Source organism: Cyrtonyx montezumae, unplaced genomic scaffold, assembly GCF_038088225.1.
Source record: "Cyrtonyx montezumae isolate F1298 unplaced genomic scaffold, pur_monq_1.0 scaffold_4, whole genome shotgun sequence".
Classification (NCBI taxonomy): Eukaryota; Metazoa; Chordata; class Aves; order Galliformes; family Odontophoridae; genus Cyrtonyx; species Cyrtonyx montezumae.
Genome location: NW_027072045.1, coordinates 25317610 through 25341722, shown reverse-complemented (window position 1 = coordinate 25341722; position 24113 = coordinate 25317610). Strand labels below are relative to the sequence as shown.

The window sequence follows — 24113 nt, the reverse complement described above, 5'->3', positions numbered from 1 at the left end:
GCAATATATTCTGCCTGTTCTGCTGCTAAAGCAGTCATGTGCTACCCATAACACTTAGAGGCATATTGCTTTATGGACTGCAAACCACCTTTTTGGGTAACTATTAAGGACACTTAACTGTGTCCTCATCACATTTATTCATGGCAGCTAAGATTATTGAAAGCAACGCTACTTTTCCACTGGAAATCTTTGTAGCCGGTTCAGCGTTCCCGTCAGTTTCCAAACACATTCGTCCTTGAAAGAAGTAGACCAACAGATCCTCTAAGCCAGGTTCTCTCCCACTGCAATCCCTTTACACCATTGCATCTGTCTTCTGCAGACAGCGTTACTCCAATTTTATACCAGTGCAGCCAGAAATGGAATTAGGTCTCCCACCTCCAGCCTACATTATTCAGAGTAAATCCTCTTCGGCAAAGGAAGCAGCTAGCTAGCTGCCAGCTCTTGGCAGGCCTGGAGAGTCCTGGCATCAATGTCAGTTTCAGAAGTTGAAAATTCACATGGGGTTTAATGGAGAGGTATTAGAAATTTCTTAATATGAGTTAGCACACTTTATATCTAAAGCAGCCACTAGAACGGGCCCTTCGTACTCCCACATGCATCCAGTATCTGACAAAGAAGGAAACTGAAAACGAATCACCCATTTTCCCCATTCCAATGCTAATTTACTATGATAGCATCTCAGTGTCTCAGTTTGTCTGTAATAATGAACAAGCCACTTACATGGTCACTCAACCACAGGGCAGTGAGGCATATTGGATGTCCAGCAGTAATAACTGCAGTTGTAGCAACCTCCATCAAGAGGGCTTGGTGTTCAAAGGAGCAATGGTTATTCTGGTTTTGTGAGTGCAGAAAATGGTGCTGAGACTGGAGGTGCCCCGTCACAGCAGGCTCATTGTGGCAGCTGGGCTCCCTGGGGCTCACTGCTCTTTCAGAGCTTGGGGCACAAAGTCAGGGCAGCTGCTGTGTCATTTCCATGCGTGTCATGAAGCATGCCAAGTCTATAGGAGCATCCCGATGTCAGGAACCACCTTGCTCCCTGCACAGCTGTGTGGAGCATTGCAAACGGGATGGACTGCTGTCTGCTGGCAGGATCAGGACTGTGGTTGCCTCTGTTGGTGCAAGTGGAGAAATAATCCATAGCTCTCCCCTGTAGTATTTAATTTCCATACAGTTGCTGATGTACTCTTCTTCACCCTGTTCTCCTTGTATCAATATGAGTCAAAATTCTCTCTTCTTTAAGGCAAAAGGCTACTATTTCTTCCCTTTCCACAATATGGAATACCTGCCATCTGCTTGAACGCCACTAACAAAACCTCTGTTTGCAATGAGATGGAGGCAAGATGATGTCAAGTGACTCATGGTTTATATACAAGTGTATGAAAGCCAAACTAGCCCTTGGATAGCTATGGATCATTCTTTCCGTCCCATAAAAGACTGGTAGTTCATACTGTTTCTCATATTTTTTTTTGCTGGGTTTTCATACCAATTATGGTATTTACTTAAAATAACAAGTTATGTGAGTCTGTCCAATTCCCAAGAACCCCACTGCCATTTTCATTAGGAGCTACAATTAGTCACACAGTTATGTTGTTCATGTCCACAGGCATCCTGAGCATTAGACCCGTATCTTGTGTGTAGCTTTCTCTTGTTACCTGGTGGTTGTTTGCTTGTATTCCCTCGCTTCAGTTTGCTACCAACCAGAAATTACACACTTGTAAAAGAGGCATGCTGTTCTGCTGCAGTGACTCAATGACTTTGCCCACAGTCCTATTTTTTTTGTGCATTAGTATAAGTCAAACTTTGTCTCCATAAAGCATGAGTGCTGTTGCTGATTAGAACTTTGAAGTAGATTTTGAATTGAATCCACAGTGCAAGTAGTCACTGTATCACTGTCAGATCCGAGGCAGCCTGGCCTGAAGGTAAATCTTGAAGAAACCTTTGCTCTAAGCCCCATTTGAACATGTTCTTCATATCTAAGTTGACCAAACTGGAACCAATCTGCCTCAAATTTCGTAGTCGAGATTTTGTGCCAAGATTATGTACAAAGTGGGTCAGCTATTCAGAGCAGTAGTTTGTTTGAATACTGTATTTGTGGTTATCTGAACTGACTATTGTTTCCTACAAGTTCTGTCTGCGGATTGCTGTGCTAGTGGCAGATCTGCAGGTGTGCTCTCACATTACCACGGGGCACTCCTCCCGTGCCGCCAGCTCTGGAGCACTGCTTGTTGGGGTGGAGAACCGCTCCAGAGAGGGGGTGTCACTGCCTGTATGGAAGTGGAGCTCTGCCAGCTGGACTGAAGCATAGTTAGGGCACGTAGCGTGGTCTGGGAGGAAAACCACCTCCTTTTAAATGCAGATTTGCAACCATAGAAGTTTTCTGAAGCTTTCTTGGGCAGCAAAGAGCTGTTCATCAGGACTGTATGTATAATGCACTGGTAAATGTTGCAGTGATGGCTATAACATGTCCACAGATTCCTGTGTCTCTTGTCTGGGTGCACGTTGCCATAGCTTGAATTGTTCTGCATTGAGCTGGGCAGTGCAGCAGCCCCTAGGCGGGGCCCACAGGGAGGTCCCCTCCTGCAGCTGCCATCCTTTTGCCCATGTCTTTCCTCCCCGTGACAGAGCCTGGTGCCCTGGGGCACATCCCTGCAGCTCTGTACCAGAGGTATCTCCTTGCTGGCCATGGTGCCCTCAGCACAGACCAGCACACATGCTGGCCCATGAAGGAGCAGGTGGATGCGTGCTAAAAGCAAAGGGCCATTTGGCATGTAGTTGTTAGCTGTCACCAAGTGCATTAGTCTTCTTATGTCTTTCAGAAAGTCATCGTTTCATAACAGAAAATTGCCATTTTGTTCCAAGCAGACTTAATTTCTGTAATAAGAATAAAGTCTCTTAACTGGGGTCAGGAAGAAGCAAACTGAGGTGCTCAGCAGTGGGAGCAGGAGCTGCAGGTGCACAGAGGATGGGGAAGGGGTATGGGGCAGCATGTGGGTATCCAGAACCTGAAGGAGTTTGTCCCAACTCCTGGTGCTGCCTGAGGGAGAGGAAAACTGGTATTTTTCTCTCAACGCCTTAACGTTCTGGTGCATCAGCAACACACTCTGCCTCAGCCTTTGTCTGGCAGAGAGCAGAATGCTGCTTTTTGCCGGTGGCCCATGGGTATATAGCCAATAACTATAAGGCCAGCTCTCCCCACAGAAAAAAGTTGGATAATTTGTTCTGTTTGCGTGGTGGTGAGACTGGCACAGCTGATGCTGCTTTCCCTGCATGTGACCACTAGTAACGCGTCGCTCATTGGTCTCCTCTTCAATAAACCTCTCTAGCTTTTTTACTTAAACGACATCTGCACCTCTTCGGTACGGTCCCTCGTTATCCGGTACCGAGCTCCAGCGCGGGGCAGAGCCCGGGACGGCGTGCGGCGCCGATTCGTTGTCAGCCATCCCCACCTAGCGGCCAAGGGGCTCCCCATCCGTTCGCCTGCCAACTTCGCGATCCGGTTCAAGTTTTTTCCCCTGAAAAAAGAATTTTCAGCCTAGGCTTGCGTGTGCTGGGCTCACTCTGAACTCACGCCGGCTTGTATGACAACGGGACTGCCCTTCCTGTGGCAGCTGAACCCCACGGGTGCCTCTCAGGCACATCAACTGCTCATGTGGATAAATTGGAAGGTGTCAGCTTTTGCCCAGGAGGTAGATGGGCTTTCTACCCTGGTTCACATGCAATACAACACCAGAGATCCAGGAAGAAGCATATTCTTAATGTAGGTTTTTATTTACGTGCAACAAAAGGTACATTTTAGGTCCATAAAAAAAAAAACAGCCTCATTCTTGTAAGTGCTTTCATGATGCACCCTGGAAAACCAGGGGTGGGAATACCATGTGGATGGGGCAGGATGGACACCTCGAATGTCTTGTTAACAGAGCAGTGAAGTTGCTGAAGCCCAGTGAAAGAACAGCAGAGAGCAGATTCTGTACCGGCACCCTGCTCACTCCTTTACCATGTGCCGCATTAATCTGTTGTGACTGTGCCAGTTGTGTCTTTCTCTTCATTGTACCCACCTATGGCTCTGGAAACCTGAACTCCTCCCTGTCCTCAGCCAGTGCTCTGCCCAGCTCACTGGGACCTGGCTTTGCCTTCTGTCCACTGCCCTCTGCAGAGAGGCTGCTCTGGTGAAACACAGGTGATGGCTTCCAACAGATTTTTCTATAAGTAGGGCAAGGCTGCGATAAAACCTGTTCTTAGTGGTTGTGCATTCACCATGGCAATTAAATGAAGTGACAAAGGAGTTACAGCTCCTTCGTTATAACTGGGATGGTGATTTTAATTATTTGCCAACATTTGTAGCCTGTAGGATTGCACTGGCGCAGTGCTTTGCGGATGGACCTGGCTGCCCCTACCTCTCCCGTGGGTCCCTTGGCTCCCAGCACAGCTGAAATGTTTCCTTGGCCACAGGATGGGCAAAAGGCAGGGGTACCACCCCCAGCATTGCCCTTTGAGGAAGATCCTCAGTGCCTTTAAAACCTGTTCTCAGAACATGCTGCATGCAGCAGAGTTTTTCAGCATTCCCCTGCACCTCTCATCATCCCAAACCATCTGAAGTGCTGGTAGGAGCCTGTGCAACCCTGGAAAGTGAGAAGCTACAGCATAGGAGTGCTGAGGAGATGCTCTGTGCAGAAGTGGGTTCAGGTCCTTCAAACTATGGGTTATTTGGGTTCCATATGCTCCAAGCCGCTCCCTGTACAGGGCCCCTGGCCGGGGGTGGCCCCATGTGGCTTGGCTCAGATGCCACTGGGCAGCCTGGCTGTGGGCAGCACTGACGCTGGCACGTGCTCCTGCCCAACAGGTGTCTGCACAGCACTTCTCACGAGGGAGAAGGGCAGACACTGGGCTGCTTGTGTCTCCTTGGAGAGACACTCAGCTGGTAATTCAAGAGACCGGGCTAGAAACGTGGCTGGCTAGAGGGTAGCATTAGCAGCAAAATGGGAAAGGACATTTTGTTCATGTCACAACAGGATCTATTTTTAAGAGTTTGTTGCATGTTTCATGTCATAAAATCATTTCTGAGATTGTTTTTTCCTAAAAAAAAAAAACATAATAAATGCCCATGTCTGCTGCAGAAAGCACTAAAATAGTCCACTCCAACCACTTCAGACAGGATGTATGGAAATAATCAGCATTAGCCTGATGTAAGAACAAATAGAGGCAACTATTCAGTGATGCAGAATAAAGAGAGAGAATAGTGGGACCTCACTCAAGGAGACTGAAAGAGCTGGTGGAATTGGAAGAGATTATTAGAGATGATACAAGTGCTAATTTGTTTGACTTTGTAACTGCTCTAATTGGTGGCCATCCCGCAGAGCACAAATATCTAGCTGAGTAATCCCAATAACTCTTGAAAACAAAACCATCTTTAGATCTGCTGCGGTGAAAGATGTTTTTTTTTACTACTGAGACAGGGGAAGAGGGGACAGATGCCATCAAGTGCTTCAAAAATGTGCTCTCTTTGGCGGCAGGAGCATCTCAGAATTACTGTGGTTTGCACGTGAAAAGCTCTCATTAGTGGTCTGGGTTTCAATTAGTCTCTTGTTTTCCTGGTTGATAACATTATGTGTGTTAGAACATTTTGTTTCAACCAAAGGTCACCTGTAGAGGCCAAGCCTGCACACATACTGCTCTGAGGTGGCTTTAGTTGTAGGCAATGTGTTGATCTAAAAATGTCTGGGAACTGGGCATCCAACTCCTACTGGATTTCCTTTTGTGTGAGGAGTGGGCCCAAGTCCAAAGGTGACGTTGTTGTCTCTTTCTCTGCTATTGGATTGGCTTTTCTAAGGAGCATTGTATTTTCACAGAGTTAAACAACACGGTAACTGAGAAATATAACTTTATTATTAGAATGTTTATATTCTAAAAACTTTTATCTGGGGTTACAGTGCAATCCAATTTCTCTCCAATTAACAAAACCAGCATCTGTTCAGCAAGTAACTATAAATTAGGATTTGAAGTTTTAAGAACATGCAACTTCTTTTACTCTTTTTTCTCTTCCCCCAAAAAAGGGCAACTTACAGTCAAGATTTTGGCGCAATAAATAATAAAATAAATATCTAATTAGTGAACTAGTAGTTGCACTTAACTTTGGTGACAAACAGAGTAGATAAGCATGTAAAAATAATACTTTCAGTGTCAAGTGAATACAGGAATTTGAATGATGTATTTTCTTTCTAAAGATCACTTCCATTATCCTCAAAAAGGGTCGTTTTCATGTCTGTATGAAGTGGGAGCAGAAAAAATCAAAGGCGGTTTCTATGACGTGGTTTGCCTAAGAATGTTCTCATTACACACGATCTGACCAAAACCCATGCAACACAACTGACAAATCCTTTCCACCACAATGGTTAGCATAAGACCAAGTGTGGCCTTGTGACAGTTAAATATTAAAATGTCATTGCAAACTAAATACCTGAATGTTTCACACTGTGACTTCATATCAAAACAGTGTTGAAAATCTTTAAACATATATCTGATTGTTCCACAAACACCATTTAAAATATAAGTGAGGAGTAATACTCTTTCTTCACTCTGCTACTTCCTGGGAGCTCCGTGCACTGACAGATGTATGACATCTGTAGTTACCTGATCTGAGCTAACAGATTGGTCATCTGCTCTAAAAATATTGCAACTCAGGTGCTTATTGCAGCAGTAATCATAGTGACACGCTGTCTTTTAAAACTCATTTCTGCTTACAGTCAGTTATAAAAATGAAAAACATTTCTCACAAATCTCTAGACGCATACTGTAAAAATCACCTTCCACAAAAACAATTTCCATCTGTTATATGGGCATTTAAAAATAAATTACGCAGACTTGTCCCACCTATTCTCTTTCTTGAGAAGACAAATCTCATTGGTAACATGGACAGCATGTTCCTATTTGTAAACATGGCATGAGGATTCATGTTACCAAAAAACTGTACACGTGGAAAAATCATCTTGATATATACTCTGATGAATAAGGATCCTTTTAATTGGCACAAACCACTGTAAACACAGGTATTCCCAGACTGCAGTCTTCCTTACTCTTGGGATTGCAGTTGTAATTCCAGAATTCATCATCCTTGGAAAGATTCTTCGTAGAGATAAAAATCTGAAGGGTTTCAGTTCCGATCACAGCCGCTCCTGCCCTCTCGTGCCCCACACCAAGCACAGCCTCGTGCAGGGTGCCATGCAATGCAGTGTGCTGCTCCAGTCCACCACTCACCCACCAGCTGCTGCTGCTTGCTGCCAGCTGCCTCTGGGGTTCAGCACGCTCTGTGCAGGTGAGGGCTGCACTGCCAGGGCTGGAGAAGCGCCCAACAGGCAGGGTAGCAATCTGCTGCTATTAACAGCCTCCAAGCAACTCAAGTGAGCTTTTTGCATCTAAGTATGCCTGTACAGGTAGTAGTTAATCATTGATTTTATACCTGCCTAAGCTGGAAGAGTATTATTTGGGTGCCGATTAAATGGATTCTTCTGAACTTCAGCAACAGCATAGATAGAAAGTAAATTACCAAGCCACATGCTGCCACTAAAATAATTAAACATACAGCCACAGTATTGCCCCGCAAGATGACTGCAGTCATTTAAAATAAGCTCTGTAAATAAATAAATAGATAGAAAACCCTCCGTGTAAACTGAATAAAATGTCCCTTCTCTTTTAGTACCCAAAGAGGGAATGGCATTACTAAATAATATAAATATGCCATATTGTAGATATTCCCTTATATTTGATACGTTTGGTGTGGCCAGATGGATAGGAAAAAGTGGGATGATTAACTCCATTCAATATTTGTTCTGCCAAAGCCAAGCTCCTGCGTTACTGAATATCATTAGCCGCTCCTATAGCTGTTTGCTCTTTTTACCCATCTTGGACTTTGCACTCAATTTCCGGGCACAGCAGACTGGTTCACCCTTCTTTTGTGCTCTCCATATTTCTCTTGGGCAATCAACAGGTTCATAGAAGCATCTGGTCGGCTGCAAGCTGGTTTTCTCTTCCTTTGCTTTTTTCAGCAAGCCTTTTCCTTTTTGAAAGGAATGAGGCTTGGCATCAGGGATGTTATATGAAGCGTGTTGACTTCCTCGGCTCCTGAAATTAATAATAATTAACAGTAATTATTATTCAGTCTTTCATAGTGAAAGGTTTCCAGAATGTCCTAAACCCATGTAACTTTGAAGGCAGAAAACAGCCTTGTTTTACAAGGCCAGACTGAAAGGTAAAATCAGTTGCAATATGAATTACATTTCTCAATATTCAAAAGCATCTCTCATTACAAGAGCTCCTACAGCTGTTACTGGTGGACTCCTCATGAATCTTCATCTAGACTTGCATTCAGGATAGGATTCTGCTGATACTGGAGCACTGTTACCTTGCTCAGGTCTACATCTTCTTTAACTTGTTGATCTAAAGGGATGTTAACATTCACAGCAACCTTCTGCAAAGAACAGATGTCCCTGCAGGTCTTTGGTAGAGCACGTTGGCTCCAAAAAAAGTGGGTGCAAGAACTGTGGAGGGGCTGCTAGTGGGATCTGAGTACTGCCTGGGACTTGGCCAAGCCCAGGATACCTCTGTAGCTCAGGAACATCAACTGCCTCTTTGCTGGCAATCCGGCTCCTGATTCTTTTGATTTCCTTTAGGCTGCAATTTGAAAGGGGAGAACAGGAAAGGAGAATAATGAAATTAGTGTGAAGAAGGGTACAAAATCTTACAGGCCAAAGTAAGCTAATTCTTTTTTCTCTCTGCGATGGTTCAGGTCCAGTAGGAGATGAAGAAACTGGTGAGCTCAGACAGATAAATGTGTGGTGCTGTGCAGGATAAGTCATATTTAAAACACAATTCAACTAGGAATATTGCAGTCCCTTTTAACATCATCTTGAAATGTTTTACAACAGATACATGTAGCATAACAGCAGTACTGTGGATGTAGGAACCAGCTCCTATGACCAAAGTGAAGAGCAGATGTGCTGTCTTGTAAGGGTTCCCAGAGGGCTATTTTCCATAGCTCACTGTGTCTGGAAACCACCTATCTGGTATTAATTGTCCTGGGAGTTAAGCAATGTTGCACACTGACAAAGCCAGTTTGGGAAAAGCTGCAGCTGTGTGAGTGCCACAGCAGCAGCCCTCTCCCATAGGATGTACAGCTTCACTCTCCATTCTCTCTGTGCCATTCTCCTGGTGTACCTGATTTACAGCAAGTTACCAATACTGTACCATCCAACCTAACACCTTCCTGGTTGTGCCCGTTCCCCTCCTCCTCACATACTTCACAGGGGACCCTCTGTTTCAATCACAAATGTGATACCAACAAAATGTCTTCCTCCTCATGTGTCTTTTTCCTTCAAGTCTGGCACCATTCGAAGGCAGCACTCTGAAAAATCAGAATTTGCTTTTATCTACAGAATGGGCGGAGCAAAGTAAAACTCCCCTACCCCTCTAGGCCTCTTCTCCTCTCTGCTTCATGGGACAAGTTGAGATAATTTTAATCTGATCATTCCAAGTAAAGGGGCTACCAGTGAGTGCTGGTTCTGCCAGTGCGTTTTGAAAGGAGAACTGTATCAGTAGTTAAACAGAAACCTCTGAACAGTTTTACTTGTGCCTTTGAACTCCCACTATTTGTCAGCAATTAATGGATTTTACTAAATTGTGTTACATTTGGACCAAAGACCTCTCAAGTGGGAGGACTCATCTCACCAAGGCAGTAACACTTAATGGTTTTATTACATTTCTGTCTACCTTGACTGCAATCATAGAGCATCTGCAGGCCTGAAGAGTAAATACAATGTCACCCATACCTTAGGAAAACAGCCAGATTAGTTTTGCTGCTCCCAGAACAGCTGCTTCAGTAACCTGAGATGTCAGCACCAATATTTTCTGAGGACACTTGTTTGTTTACACGTGATTTTTAAGTTGACAGTGTTACTGTCAGTTAGGAAGTGACAACTGTCTCTCCCCTACCTACAGAATGTTAAAGATATTTTCAGCTGAAGCTTGGTCTGTGTTTACTGAACAGACTCCTTAACTGTAGAGTGCACCAGGCTGTTAGAATCCAACGGGAAAGAGTCATTGATTTTACATAAAATGATTATTATTCTTTCCTTTAAAAATATTTCATTTTATTTTGATTTAGCAGTAATCTGTTATTCTTCTATTACATCACATAATGATGGAGTGCACTGAGGTGTAGAATCTGATCACACCCAACCTGATTCAGGCTTTTGGTTCTATTTGAAACGCAAAAGTAACAGTGTAAGCACACCAAGTTAGATCTTTAAGAAAAGAACAAGAAGAGATACATACAGGCATCTGGGTTTCTTGTTTAATGAAATGTCTGTGAACTGCAAAGGAAATAGAAACAGGTTATTAATTTTAAATTATCAAGAAGCTAAGATGTAGGGATAAAAATACCCAGTCTTCAAAATCCCATTTCCATTCCCACCTCCTGTTAGTACTAGAGGAATATTCTTGAAAGACCCTTCAGAAAAAAACCTTTTTACAGATTATTATTGCTCCAGTTTACTATGTTTCTAAAACTTAGTGGTTGGGATTTCTCCCCACTATTTTTATCATAATGAAAATCACAGTAAACCACTAAGCAAGTGTGGGCTGAGCAGAGATGCTTCACATTAGATTAAACAGTATTGAACAATAAGAAGTAATTATTGCACTGAAGATAATTAACAAGGGACAGAGCTTGAATAAGCTGTATTATAAGCTGTATTAAATTAATTTTCCCTCAGAGCCCTTTATTTTGCAGTGATAACGTTTCCTTTACATGAACAGCTGGGAAACTTCAGTTACCAGCCCTTGGCTCTCCTGCAGCAGCACTCAAGTCTGGAGGGCAAGAACACAAGTGTTTCTTGCCCCTCCCATCCCAAATCTTAATATTAAGTAGGGACAGCATAGCTTCAGTACCGGCAGAGTACTAATTTGCAGAGCTTTGTTCATTACAAGAGTTCAGTTGACAGTTTGGTATCACTTCATCTAGTCCCTCTTTCACTGGGGTTCAGGAAAGGAAGCTTTTAATGCCAGCTCAGCCTGAAGCAGTCTGGGTACTGCCTGGCTTCTTTGTATTGATCTCCTGTCAGTATCACTACACTGAGCCTTTGAGTATCATTTAATGAAGTCACTGAGCCAAGCACATGTTCCCTTATGTCCCTGGTATTGTCCACACTTTGCAGATGGACTCGTGCCCAGCTTGACTTTGCTGTCATCTGTCTTGGATAGGAGTCTGGAGCCATCCCATGGTGTGCTTTTCTGTAATTACTTCGTGAAGGTCAGGCTGGTCAATATTTGGATGGGTGACCTTAAAGGAATGCTGAAGTCACTCAGAAAGCAGGTCAGCTGCCTTAAAAGTTACTGCCTTCCCCAGGCAACACTGCCAAGCCAGGGATCCCGGTAAACACATCAAGAGCATGGGAGCAGATTTAATACTGGACCACCTTTACAGCCCCCTCAGCGTTTTCAGAGATACTGGCTGAGACATCTTAAGTGATGTTTCAGCACATCTACATTTATTTGGTTCTTGCCTATAGGTCTTTGCCTTCTGAGTGGCTAGGAGAACCTTTGCTCTTCACCAGTACATGCCTGTTTATTGCTGTGCATGACCAAATGCCTCTCATCTCACCTCCACAGAGATAAGCAACTATTTAACACAGATAATATGGGGTATTCACTGGAATTGAAATTCACTGTGGAAGTCACATGGATAAAACTTGCCATATAGATATTGAGTTTTAGTAGCAATAATGAGGGCTTTTCCAGAAACAGTCGTTTTTAAAAGTAATGTTCTGACAGCAGTGGTTTCTAGTCTGTGAAGTCTGACAGGGAATCCGCTCATTTTTCCTACCAGTCTTCTGACAGGAAATACAGAAAGCAAACCTAATTACCATCAGGTTTACATGTCTGCTATGGGGATGCACCTCTTTCCTGAAAATCTTCAGGGATCTCCAAAAAGCTGCCAAGTCAGTATGTGATGTGAGGGAAAGTGTTTCCAGCAAAGCCAAATAACTGAAGTTGGAAAAAAATAACTATCTGGCGAATGTTTCATTATCTTTTCTCCCTTTCCCATCTCTGAATGCTCTTATCTTCTCTGCTCCTTTCTTTGTTCAAAAGTAAATGAAGTCTGGCTTCAGTGGAGTCAAGATGGGATAAATTATGCTTCTGTAGGTTGCTCCTTCAACCTTTTCCACACTGCTGCAGGCCTAAGAAGAGTTCAGAAAGTGTTCTCTGGTCAGTAGGTTTACCCACGTGGCCAGCCTAAGCCAGCACAAGATCTACCCTGCTTTTCATTCCCAGTTCACTACTTCCAGTCTGCCCTCATTAGTCCAAGTCCCACAGAAGGTTCTGCAGGAAATCACAGTAAGGGCAAGGAATATGGGGTATGTTTGGTCTCCAATAGCACCGTGGTTTTCACGTGGCACAGTGCCTTGCCCACTGCTTTTACCTTTCCCACTCTTTGCCAGGTTAGTTGTTCTGCAGGGTTAATTTTTCTGCTGTGTGGCCACCAGGAACCACAAACAGCCAGATGCAGCATCAGTATCAGTAAGGAGGAAGGATATACCAGCCTTGTTTTGTGTGCCTTTGTGTAGCAGCAGCATTTACAGTAATCACTATTCTTTCCATCCCTAACATAGCGGTATCTGACTGCAGCTGTAAGGGAACAAAGGAGTTCTCATCCTGTCTGCTACCTTTGTTCACTCTTATGATCTGGTTGCATTAGGTTACAACTAGAGATTGTCTTCCACATTACAGTGATCATCAGAGCTCTAAGCAGCAAACAAAATGCACACGAGTGAAACTTTTCAGGTTTCAATAATGAGGTGCAGAATTGTGCGAAGCTCACCTTTGACTGCATAACTCATGCTCTGCACGAGGCATGACAATATGTGAAGCAAAAGTTAAAACATAAATAAACATAAGTCTGAAGAAATATCTTACAAATCCAAACCTGTCTGGTGTAACAATTAGATTGTCCCACTGAGCCTACTCACATTCAAAGCTGAGCACTTTCCCCTCAGTGCTGAGTGACATTGAATGACAGAACTCTGCTGGTTTATCACGTGGTCACTGCCACCAGTGTGGTTGCACACAATCTGCTGATTTTGGTAATACTCTAGCTGCCTTTCTGCCAGATCCACGCGCTGCAACAAGTTCTCGATGAAGTGCTGGAGCCTGGCTTTTCCCCTCACTTCTTTTTCTGCTGCTTCCTCGAGGAAGTGGTTGAAAGTAACAACTTCTCTGCAAGACAAAAATATTGCAAAGAGGTAACATTTAAATAATGGGAAGGGCCCCGGTCTTGCTGCTGTCAAACAACTACTGATGCTTCCCCCTTTCTTCATGGTGATGACTAATTACTGTCCTTCCCTGTTATTAAAGGATTTCAGTATTTTTTTTTTTAACATTGAGGAAAGATCTGGAACCTTGGATGCTGAATTCAAGTTTATAGGCAGTGGGTTTGGGTATTTTTGTCATGTTACTGGATCTCTTGAAAACAGTCAGTCCTGTTGCTCTGCAGGCCACTGGGCAGAAATGTTATTGCTAGGAATCACCATCCACCTCTTATAGTCCCTGGACACAGTCACAGATCCACCCTTTTCTATTTAGAAATGTGCCTATCCAACATGAAACATGAAGTGTATGAAATCTTCCTTGTTCATTGTAATCTTACAATGGAAGTTTAATGTAGCTGCTGTGGTAGTTCCTGACTTATAAGAGCTACTGCGGCCATTAAAGCTCCATTTTGGCTGCAACCCTGCAAGTACTTCCAAATGCAGTGTTGGGATCTGGAGCTACTGGGAGCAAAGGAGATTTAGAGATAATCCAGAGATGATCAGGCAAGGAGTATGTGTGTGGGAAGACCAAGTTGAAATATTTCTTGTCTGGTAACACAACTGGTAGCAACAGATAGCACTGCTGACTTGGAAGGATCCCAGCTGCATACAGAGACAGAGCTCAATTTGAAGGGCTCTGCATACTGGTGGTGATACATGGGCTGCCATTTGGGCCTCTTTTAAGAGTTACGAGTGGGAGATGTTTGGTTACAGTGAGCCATGTATTACAAAAAATGGCACATCTGGGCATGCAGGATTGCCCCAGTTAATAACGCCTGGATAAACAGCTTCTGCTCTGCCAATGAAGCCACGTTCATTTTTGCTTTGTACAGAACTTAGAGTGTGGGAGTGGGGAGAACCAACGCTTGCCAAATGAAAAAGAGCATGATTAGTTCATATTCATTTGAAATACAGTGCCTGAGATAGGAAGCATTTTAAGCTTAAGCTAGGAAATGTTTTGTAGCAGTAATAGCCTTTCAGAGCTTTGTGTGTTTATAACAAATCCAAAGCTTCTCTGCATTTCATCAAAGATTAACTCAGCGTTGTAGACAATTATTTTAACAGCGTGCTGTTTTTGCCTTATGAAGTGAAGCACAAGTGGTCAGCTATGGAAATCTGCCATTTAGACTTCAAGCTGCATCAATCTGCTCTAGTTCACAGCAGAGAGCATCCACGGGTTGTATACATGGATGATCTAGTGGTACAAATGAGCTATAAACCAGCGTATATTATTTGGATGAGAACGTTCATGAATGCTAGTTTATATTAACTTACCCACAAAATCTGGCTTAAGAAACCGAGAGGTGCCCATTTGTTAAATTCTGCCAACTCTTTCTATTTTCAGGGCTGTGATTGTGTTTGTTCAGAGTGATCTGGTAATAACAAGCCATCAAATAACGCTTTGGAAGAAGCAAATCTAAACTCACTGAGGTTGCATTTAAGGCTTTATTATCACCTCTATGAATCTTACTAAGAACTTTTATCTAAAGGTTTTCCTTTACAACCACTCCATAAATACTTTCTATAAAGACAGGAGCCAGAAAATGCCCAGTCACTAGAACTCAGCTTGTCCTTGTCTTTGTAAGCAGCACCTTTCCTACTTCAGCTACTTTCTTTGCTTTCATTCAGACCTCTCAGAAGCTCCAAGGAGTGATTGCTGCTAAGTCTGAAAGCTCCAAGGCCTCTTCCTCAGAGAGTTCACACTGCATCACTTCAGATCGTGCAGACTTTTTCTTAGCTTCTGTTTTATTTCTAATATCTACTTCTAGTAGCTGTGATGATTTGGTTTACTCACTTTGAGTAAACGGTGTCCTTTAAAGTACTGGAAGGCTGAAATGAGGTTCTACAAGCCCAACTCCCTCAACCTTTCTTCCTAAGAGAGGTGCTTTAGTCCTCTGATCATCTTCAGATCTGAAGCACTGCCCTTTCTTTTTAGAGGTCTCTGCTATTCTACGCTGACTGTTCCACATCTGCAGCACTGCTGCCACATTAAGGAAAGGTTATGCAGAGCTGTTAGCTCTCCTTTTCTCAGTGACACCTTTTTCCCACTCTCCTCTGTTCCTTTGTTTTCCTCTGCTCTGTCAGCCTCCAGCTTCTTTTCATCCCACTACGTCCCAGCCCTCACTGTTAGAGGTCTGTAAGGTCTAGATCTTGCCACGTTTTCCAAGTGGAGTAGATGATGCTTGCTGCAGTTTGGACGTACGTAAATTTCTGTAACAGGCAGCAGAGTTAGTGATTTAGACTATTTGCCTACAGTTTGCAAGACTTGCATTAGCACATGTTGTACAGCATAATGGTTTGTTGAATGGCTATGAGCAGACAGCAGGGAGAAGAGTCTGTTTCCTCCTTCGTCTCAGGAGCTGCAACCTCCTTCAGACAAAATCTTTTAGGAGGGATGAGAGCTCCTTCCCAGAGAGCATGTCCAACTGGCAGCAGCTTGTGGCATCAAGGTGAGAAAAGCAATAGGGAACAACAAACTATTGAGTTATAGTTTGTGTTACCAGGGTAGTTGTTGTCAAGTGGACCCTGCTGCTACCATTAGTGTCTGTAGATAAACATGAGATACCCAAAGTAGATGCAGAGGTTGGGGCAGCTCCAGCTCCTTAACAACTGACAATAAGGGATAATGGTTTCACACATTGCAACCAAACCCTCCTACAGATAGATAACACTGTTCCTGGGACTATTTACAGCAACTTTGACACCTGCAACTGCTCTGTAGGCGGACAAGCACAGGGCCCTGTGCCAACTCCATGCCCAAGTATCAAATCCCTTTAGAGAATGTGAATACTTTGAATACCTCTGCCTAAAGTGAATGCAGAAACAAATCCTTTCGTCATTGTACCTGAGGACAGCAGAGTTCCTACCAAAGCAAGCTTTCATTGTGAAAACATTTAAAGCATATATACTCATTAAGTATTAATACTGCTGACCTGCTCCACCATCCCATTGGTGTTACTGCCTGAAGGCTGGCATCTGTTTCTCATTAGGCTGTGGTTTCACATTCCTGCACCAGTATCAGCACATCTGATTTAAGAGGTTCACACCTCCTCCTCTCTGAGAGTCACTGTCCTATCAGTTGCACCCATTCACTGGGTTGTGGTCTAGATCTGAGCCCTGAACTTATCAGGGTGACGCTGTGAAGATTAAAATGCTTTCATTCACAGACACATTCTGTGGGACACTTGAGCCAGCGCAAGCAAGGGGGGAATAATCCCTTGAGTGGGAAGATGAAAGTAGATGGGGAAGAGGGAGCAGCATGGCTTGAAACCAAGGGTTGAAGAACGACATCTAGCCGTGGTCATATTCTTAGAGCAAAATCAAAACTGTTTTGTTGTACAACTGAAGCTTGTACTTAAAGAAAAGCTGGTATTTTAGAGAAAGCATCAATTGTAGTGGTCTTTAAGAGCTAACTCTAAATCTCACTGTCAAGCTGTTATGTACACAGTGTCATTAATTGCAAACTTTAGGTAAAGGCAACGGCAAAAATAATCACTCACCACAACAGCTATTCTGAAATAGCCCTTTTATTGCAGGCTGGAGCAGAGCAGAGGCATGACCAGACAGTCTTAAAACAAATGTATTAGACCCGTTAAAGAACATACTGTCAGAGATGACAACTTACTGCATGAATGCCCTAATTAAGAGACAAAGTGAAATTAAGTCACCACTGAAGGTTTCGCTGTGTTTGCAAGACATCCAGAAGCAAGCTTCTGGCTGACCTCTAGAAGAGGACTTTGTAGTTGGTTTTAGTTTGACCTTATCACTTTTGGGAAAACTTCTGTGTTTCAGCATTAAGATCACAGTGAGTACTCACGCTGATTTGCATGCTCATTCATCAGACAGCAAATATCCCCTCTCCAGGCATACAATTAATCTAAGTCATTCGTTCGCTTGTTCTGCTAAAGGCTTGACCCTATAGCCATTGTTTACCAGAACTGCAGAGGGCCCAACTGAGGCAGGTGGGTGAGCTGGAACTTCTCCTTGGTAGCTGTGCCCGCTTCTCTAGAAGATCTAGTTTTCATTTCCACTCCCCACCAGATAACAATTAAAAAAGGAAAAAAAAAAAGAAAAACAAACAAGCTTTGGCCTTTCAGCTTTCTAAATTTGATGAGACTACAGCACCTGCTGTTAAGACTTTTCTGTGCTTAGAGTAATACTACTTTAACAATGTATTAGTTTATTAGTGCCGTACTTGCACCTTACCCCTTCCTCACCAGATGTCAACTTTTTCCTGTAGAAAAGCCTCCACAGAAGAAGTTTTGTGACCTTGTCTAAGATTTGAGCTAGAATCTCTTTCCCCTTGTGGATAAATGTATTTTCTTTTATCCCCAGACTGATTCAGAGTAGCCACAGTTCAGTCACTGAGATCTAGAGGCACCTAATAACAGTAACAACTGATTTGTGGTTTACGCATGCACCCTATTCCATGATAGCATAATCATTCAGAAACCAAAGACTGGTTTCCTTTCTTAGGAAAAGCATGACACGGAGAAAAAGTTTCTCAGAGAAAGTTGTTTTCTTTTTTGTTCTACAAAGAGGAAAGAAGAATAAATTCTCAGTTATAGTGGTTCAACATCAATACTACTTCTGAAAGAAGTTATCCATATTTACAAGGCTGCTTATAGGAAAAAAAAAATAATTCCAAAGAAACTGATGAAAGCATTTATTTCTGAAGGTCAGCAAGTATCAGAGCAGTCCCTAAGGGGTGCCTTTGACTTTTCACAATCTGCAGCAAGAACTCCTGCTTCTGCAATTTCCATTAAGCTGTCTTGTTTGGCTTTCTAATCATCTGGACTTCTTCCAGAAATCAAAGTCAAGGTTCAGACTCCTTTTTGAAGGAGAAGGTCTTTCTGGCACACCAAATAATTAAATTTTTGAACACAAAGGAATGAATGTACAGACAAGTCTCAGAAATTACTCTGTCATACCCTTTGCTCATTCTACCTCCATTTCCCCACTTGCTCTTTTTCCAGGAGGTCTTGTCTTCTGAATAGTCCCTGCTTTGTCTCTGGAAATGTGCTTTTCCTGGAGATCATAAGCCTTGCATTTCTCAACATACCCTGTGTCTAGTTCAGGGAATGGTTCCTATCATTTAACTTTAGGTGTCTGAAGTTCAGCATTCCAAGCCTAACGTGGTTGCTTACCTAAGGGCCCTCTCTAGTCTGCACGAGGACCTCCATGGAGCAATTCCATGCTGGGATATTTTTCTAGAACAAGTAGGGTGAATCATGCTGTGACAGAGCCCATAAGGGGAATGTGGCTAGATGGGAATATCAAAACTACTTCTTAAGTTATCTTCACAGCCTTGTGCTCTGTACTTGCAAATCCCTCCCTCAATTCCACTATTATCTTTAGTTTCATCTTGAGTCCTTGCGATGTACTGTCTGTGAAGATCACCTGGTAGTTCAGAAATCAGTGGTACTGCTGAACATCCCTTAAAGAAAGATAGATTTAAATGCCACCACCTTTGCTGTCTGCTCTCCCAGGCAATCTGTAGCATGGTGTCTCTGTAGATGACTCCTACAGATACGGGAGCCATCATCAGCACCTTTCCTTTCTAATCCTTCCTTAGTTTAAGCTGCAGGAAGGAGCGATGAAAGCCCTCCAAACTTCCCACACTAAACTCCTACACCGCCTTCCTTATTTCTCCCAAGAGCAGCGTCATGGCAACTAGCATCTCTCTTCATAAGCTGGTAAATTGGTCTAGAGGCATTCCATTACCAAGACTCTTCATTTGCATTCCTCTAAAATAAGCTGTGCTGCTCCAAAAAGCCTTACAGGCTTCATCGAGTGCTGAATACACTAAGTAGATCGTGTATAAATAATGTATTAGTTATCGCTACGTTTTTAATGGCTGCGCCCCAAGCACATTTTTTAAATGGACCAGGTTAGTCAGAATGACTCTGGCAGGTGGTTCCTGGTCTTGCCACCAATTCCAGTTTCGTAGTTTGTCGTCCGCCTACCAGGATGTGGCCTTTCAGCACTGCCTCCAGCGTGGCTTTGCTGCTGCACAGGCCAGTTCCCTGCACTGCATCCCTCACTGCAGTGGATGACTTCACTGAAAAGATGCCACTTGGTTTTGCTACATATTTCCTACAGCACTTATCCAAGCATCTTTTCCTTCAAAGATAACGGATCAGAGGTGTCAGCGTAAATCACATTACATGCCGATGATCGCCCACGTGCTTCAACCCCACGACAGCAGGGTCGCGTCACAGGCACCAGCCATCGTGGAGGTGAGCGGCCAGGCTTCCCAAGCGCGGAAGCCACCCGCTCAGAGCCGTGCCTACCTGCCCTACAGGCACCGGGACCGCCGGGCCCTTCTACAGCCAGCGAGAGCCCGAAGCGGGCTCGCCGGGCTTCTCACTTACTCCTCCTTGCGGTGCAGCTCCTCCTCGGACTCGGTGAGCCGCTGCTTCAAGGCCGCGATCATCTCCACCGCCACGTCCACCTGCCGGCTCAGGGCGCGCTCCCGCCGCTGCACCTCCTGCTTCTTCTGGGACAGCTGCACGAAGGCCGCCCGCACCTCCAGCAGCTCCGCCGTTTTCTGGGCCAGCTCTTTGGTAAGCTTGTCGATCCGCTTCTCGATCGTTTTGTCCACGGCCTCCACCATCCTGTTGAACTTCTCCCTGACGTGCGCCTCGAAAGAGGCCTCGGAGCCGGCGGCGGGTAGGCAGGGCGAGGAGAGCCGCGAGCCGGCGGGCGCATACCCGGCCAGGCGGCACACGGGGCCCCGCTCGGCCTCCGGCGCCCGCCGTCCCTCGGCGCTGCCGCTCGAGGCGTCGCGGCAGCCGGCGCGGGGCGCGTACCGCGTGGCGGCGGCCGGGCCGCAGGGCTCCGGCGGCGATGCCGGGCCCGCGCCCTTCCGCGGGGACGGCGGGCCGCCTTTGGGCGGGGCGCACCGCTCCTCGTAGCCGTGGCCGTGGTTCAGGTGCGCCCTCAGCGCCGACAGGCTCCGGAAGCGGCCGCGCTCGCCGCAGCGCGGGCAGCGGAACGGGAGGCGGAGGCTGGCATCGTCGAGCGCGTCCTGCCAGGGGAAGCCGCTCTGCTCCGCGACGTCTTGTTGCATCCCTGGCCGGCCCCCCCGGCGGCGCGAACTCGCCAAACTTCGCGGCCGCTCCGCCTCCCGTCGGCCCCGGCTCCGCCGGCCCGGCCGCGAGGTGGCCGCGCTCAGCCGGCTCGCCGGGGCCGCCGCCGGGAGCCGTTTGCGGCAGAGCCGTAAATCAGTCGAGCGCCGCCGCACGCGCTCTCGGCCGCGGGGCGGGGAGGGGCGGGGAAGGGCGGGCCGGGGATGCTGGATTTAGGGCTGCCCGGGCTGGGCTTGAGCTCGCCGCTACTGCGCCCGGCCTTAAAGTTGTTTCCGACCTAGGTTTAGCAGCCTGGAAGACCGTTCCTGTAAAGGTGGCTTTAAGTCGTCAGCGCTCGAGGCAGCGGACGCTGGAGGGCTTCTCGTTCTCAGAAGGAAAGACTGCCTGGGCACGCTGCCCTGCAGTTGGTGAATATGTTGCTCCGCTGATGCGTGCATGTTTATAAATCCCTGCAAACACGAACAAGGCTGATGGTAAAGTCACAGCATTTTTGAGGCACTGCTGCAATACTCTTCTGAAACCTCGTGCCGAGGGCAGGATGCTGCAGATTTTTTTTTTATTACTGTGGGAAAGAGCAGCACAGTAAAGTTTAATTCTGTGCTAATGTATCTCTTCCTTGAGTGGTTTGCAGGCGGGGTCCTAAACATAGAGAAATCCACTGTGTGCCTTTGATGTGATTAAGACATTCCCTATAAATGATTCACCAGATGGCACTTCAAAGGAAGCTGCTCGAATAGCATTTCAGTGCTTCAGATAGTCTCTGAAGTGTGTGGGCTACTGCAACTTCTTACACGGCTTTTTTGTCCTGTGTCAACTTGCCTGGCTGCAGCTGCCCTATTTGTTGTTATGACTTACGGAAGTACAAGGAGGGAGGTCAGGGGGATAGCTTTGAACCATGCTTGTCTCAGGTCCTGGGGTTGCTGACTGTTTCTTTGATGGAGGCAAACTTCAGCAGGACCAGATGTACAGTTGTGAGCCCACTTTGGCACCCATTTTCTCAGCTGCTGTCCCTTGTTCCGTTATCTGCCTTTGTTGTCTCCATCCTGCACTACTTCTCTAGGTCAGTGCTGATGCAGTGAGATGCAGATGGAAGTGAGGTACACTCAGCCTGGTGGGCTGCTGCCTGGCGTCCCATCCACATTTGGCAGCACTGACCCTAATGTTAGCCCCTGTGGTCCTGGGGATAGCAAACACTGATGGCTGCGTGGGAGCCAGGTCAGCTGCAGGCTGAGCTATGTGCCCTGGGTCAGTAACATCTGAAATCCCCAGTAATTCTTCTTCTGAGATTTCTCAGAGTTAACTTGTGCTGTAGATGTTTGCTCTGCTGGATTGGGATTCTATTCATCTTCTTCTGGATGTGCAGTTCAGTTGTTTTCTCAGTAGTCACTGAAGAGCAGTCTCACCTTGTTCTAACAGTTACATGTGTGTTGTACAGTGGAGAAGTGCATCATCCATTACACATCTCAGCTTCATCCCCTGTGATTTAAATCTGTAGAGCCCAGCACCATCCCTCACACAAAGCCCAAATATACACAGCTATCATGTATGACTCACCCCTGAAACTTTGCCAGGTGCTAGGGAGGCATTATCACATTTATTTGTATGCATCTCTTTCTTTCAAGATCTCTTTAAACATTTTGCATTAAGACTTCCAGAAGGATTAGCGATATTAAAGTGAAGCCAGCATGTCCCAGTCTGCCTGGTGCTGTGTGGAAGAGGGGAACGTTCACAGTATTTAGCTTTTTCTGGCAGTTCTTGCCATGCCTTCTCCTGTAGTTGCTGATTTGGGGTGGAAACTGATAAGCTGACCTCTTCCTATGTAAGTCATAGGAGAAGAAATCCAAAAGTCATTAAAAAATCATACATGAGAAGTAAATTTTGTTTGGCTGACAATTCCGCTTTGCTGGACGTGGCTGAGAGAAAACAATTTGCTTTGCAAGAGCTATGCAGGTTGCTTATCTTCCCATTTTTTCCCATCCTAGACAAGGAAAATAGGTGAATCAGTTCTGTTTTTATTTGTAGCCACTTTCCCCTTCAGGCACACAACGCTGAAATGTTTGCAAGGGCTTTTTGGCACACAACGCTGAAATGTTTGCAAGGGCTTTTTTCTTGTGGCAGAGAGCTGGATTCACTACTATCAGTTTGGCTGCATTCATCAGCCTCTGCTCCCTTGATTGGTCACTGGTTGGCTTTGGAAAGGAGTGTCAGAGAGTGTCTATGCTCATTGAGCCCACCTCTCCCCACTCTGGTCATTACTCTGTGATCCAGCTGGACTGCAGGAGACATGAATCTGTGCAGAGTTCCTGTTGTGGACATTTTATTGAATTATGTGTAGGTATGTAAAGTTACATGCACACAAATGCACATGCCTTACTGCTGCATACAGGTGGGATTTTGGGTTAGGCTCTGGCAAGTACCACAGTTCCTTCACTGCAATGTAAATCTGTGCATGGAGCAGGTGTGCCTTTCCAGCTCCATTCATTTGGATGCTGGAAAGTACAGTGCTTTTCTCGGTGTTTGAGCATGAACTAAACATGCACTTGTTACTCAGAGAAGCTGAAACTTACCTGCATTTAATTTTTATCATCTCCTCTCTCTTTTTATTAAAAAGAATTAATAAAATCTAAGGAAAATCCTTAGAAACCTGTAGGGGCTACTTCAGTGGCTTTTACTTCAGTGACCAGGATTAATGTTAGCTTTGTGTGTTGACAAATTCAAGGTGGATCAAGCATACAACAAAATTTATGTTGCTGTCACAGGTGCTCATACCCACATAGCAGGAAAAAGACTTCCTGCAGTGCATTTATGGTGGAATAGTTGAGCAGCACAATACTTACAGCAACAGTGAATCAAAAGGAAGAAGAATGTGTGCGTTGGCTCTGTGTGGCTGCCCAGTGCTGGCTAGCTTGTTGCTGCTCCTCTTTAGGGAAGCCTTAGATCTGATCATAGAATGTCAATTTGCCTTCTTTTGATTATTTTTTTAAAGGTAAAGTCTGTATTTTCAAATGAGTTTTGCTGTCACGACAACAAGATGCTGCGTGCCATGTGGCTGCTCTTGCTCCTGCAGCAGTTTGTTGGGCCAGGGTTGACATCAGCTTCCAGCAGACTTTTGGAGCTCCTTCGTGATCTTGTAGGCCAGCCCTATCTGGAGCTTGAAGTTGTTCAACTTTACTCTTCTCTAACTGTACTGTTTCATGGTCTTCTGGTAAGAAAATTAGTGCAGTGTTCACGTGTGTTAATTAGCACTGCTTTTCCCATACCCGATGAGAGCTGTCAGGTCATGGCAGTTTGGCATGTGATGTGGTGAGATGGCTGCAGGCATGTTTTCCAGAAGATAAGAGAAGGCTGACTGTGAGCAGTGGGCACTGCCTGCCTTTCAGCCATTTTGTTTTCCTCAAAAAAAGTTACTTTGATTAGCTAGGACATATAGCTAATACCTCCAGAGAGAGAAGGAGCTGGAGGAACTTGCCTTGCAGCTGGGTAGCTATGTTGGGTTTAGTGTGCTCATTATAAAGGGAAAGAATTGTCTGGGCTCAAAAGCTGGCAGAATGTAAAGGCAGAGCAAGGTTGGGTGCCAACTCCTGGCTGCATTCTTGATGCAGCCCCTTTTTTGCAAATTACTTCCCATGCTGAGGCTTCTCTTTCCATATAAAAATGGGGACACCCA

The 24113-nt window shown here is 45.1% G+C and overlaps 1 protein-coding gene across 1 annotated transcript; it reads right to left on the bottom strand.

Moving 5' to 3' along the window:
• Positions 1 to 7333: 7333 nt before the first annotated feature.
• ZNF365 (zinc finger protein 365) lies at positions 7334 to 20537 on the bottom strand. Its single transcript, XM_065746988.1, has 4 exons — positions 19730 to 20537; positions 13017 to 13263; positions 10324 to 10361; positions 7334 to 8115 (listed from the first exon to the last, which is right to left on the bottom strand). Exons 1-4 carry the CDS (start codon positions 20425 to 20427, stop codon positions 7869 to 7871), a joined length of 1230 nt encoding a protein of 409 aa, XP_065603060.1. The 5' UTR covers positions 20428 to 20537; the 3' UTR covers positions 7334 to 7868.
• Between the last annotated feature and the right edge of the window lie 3576 nt (positions 20538 to 24113).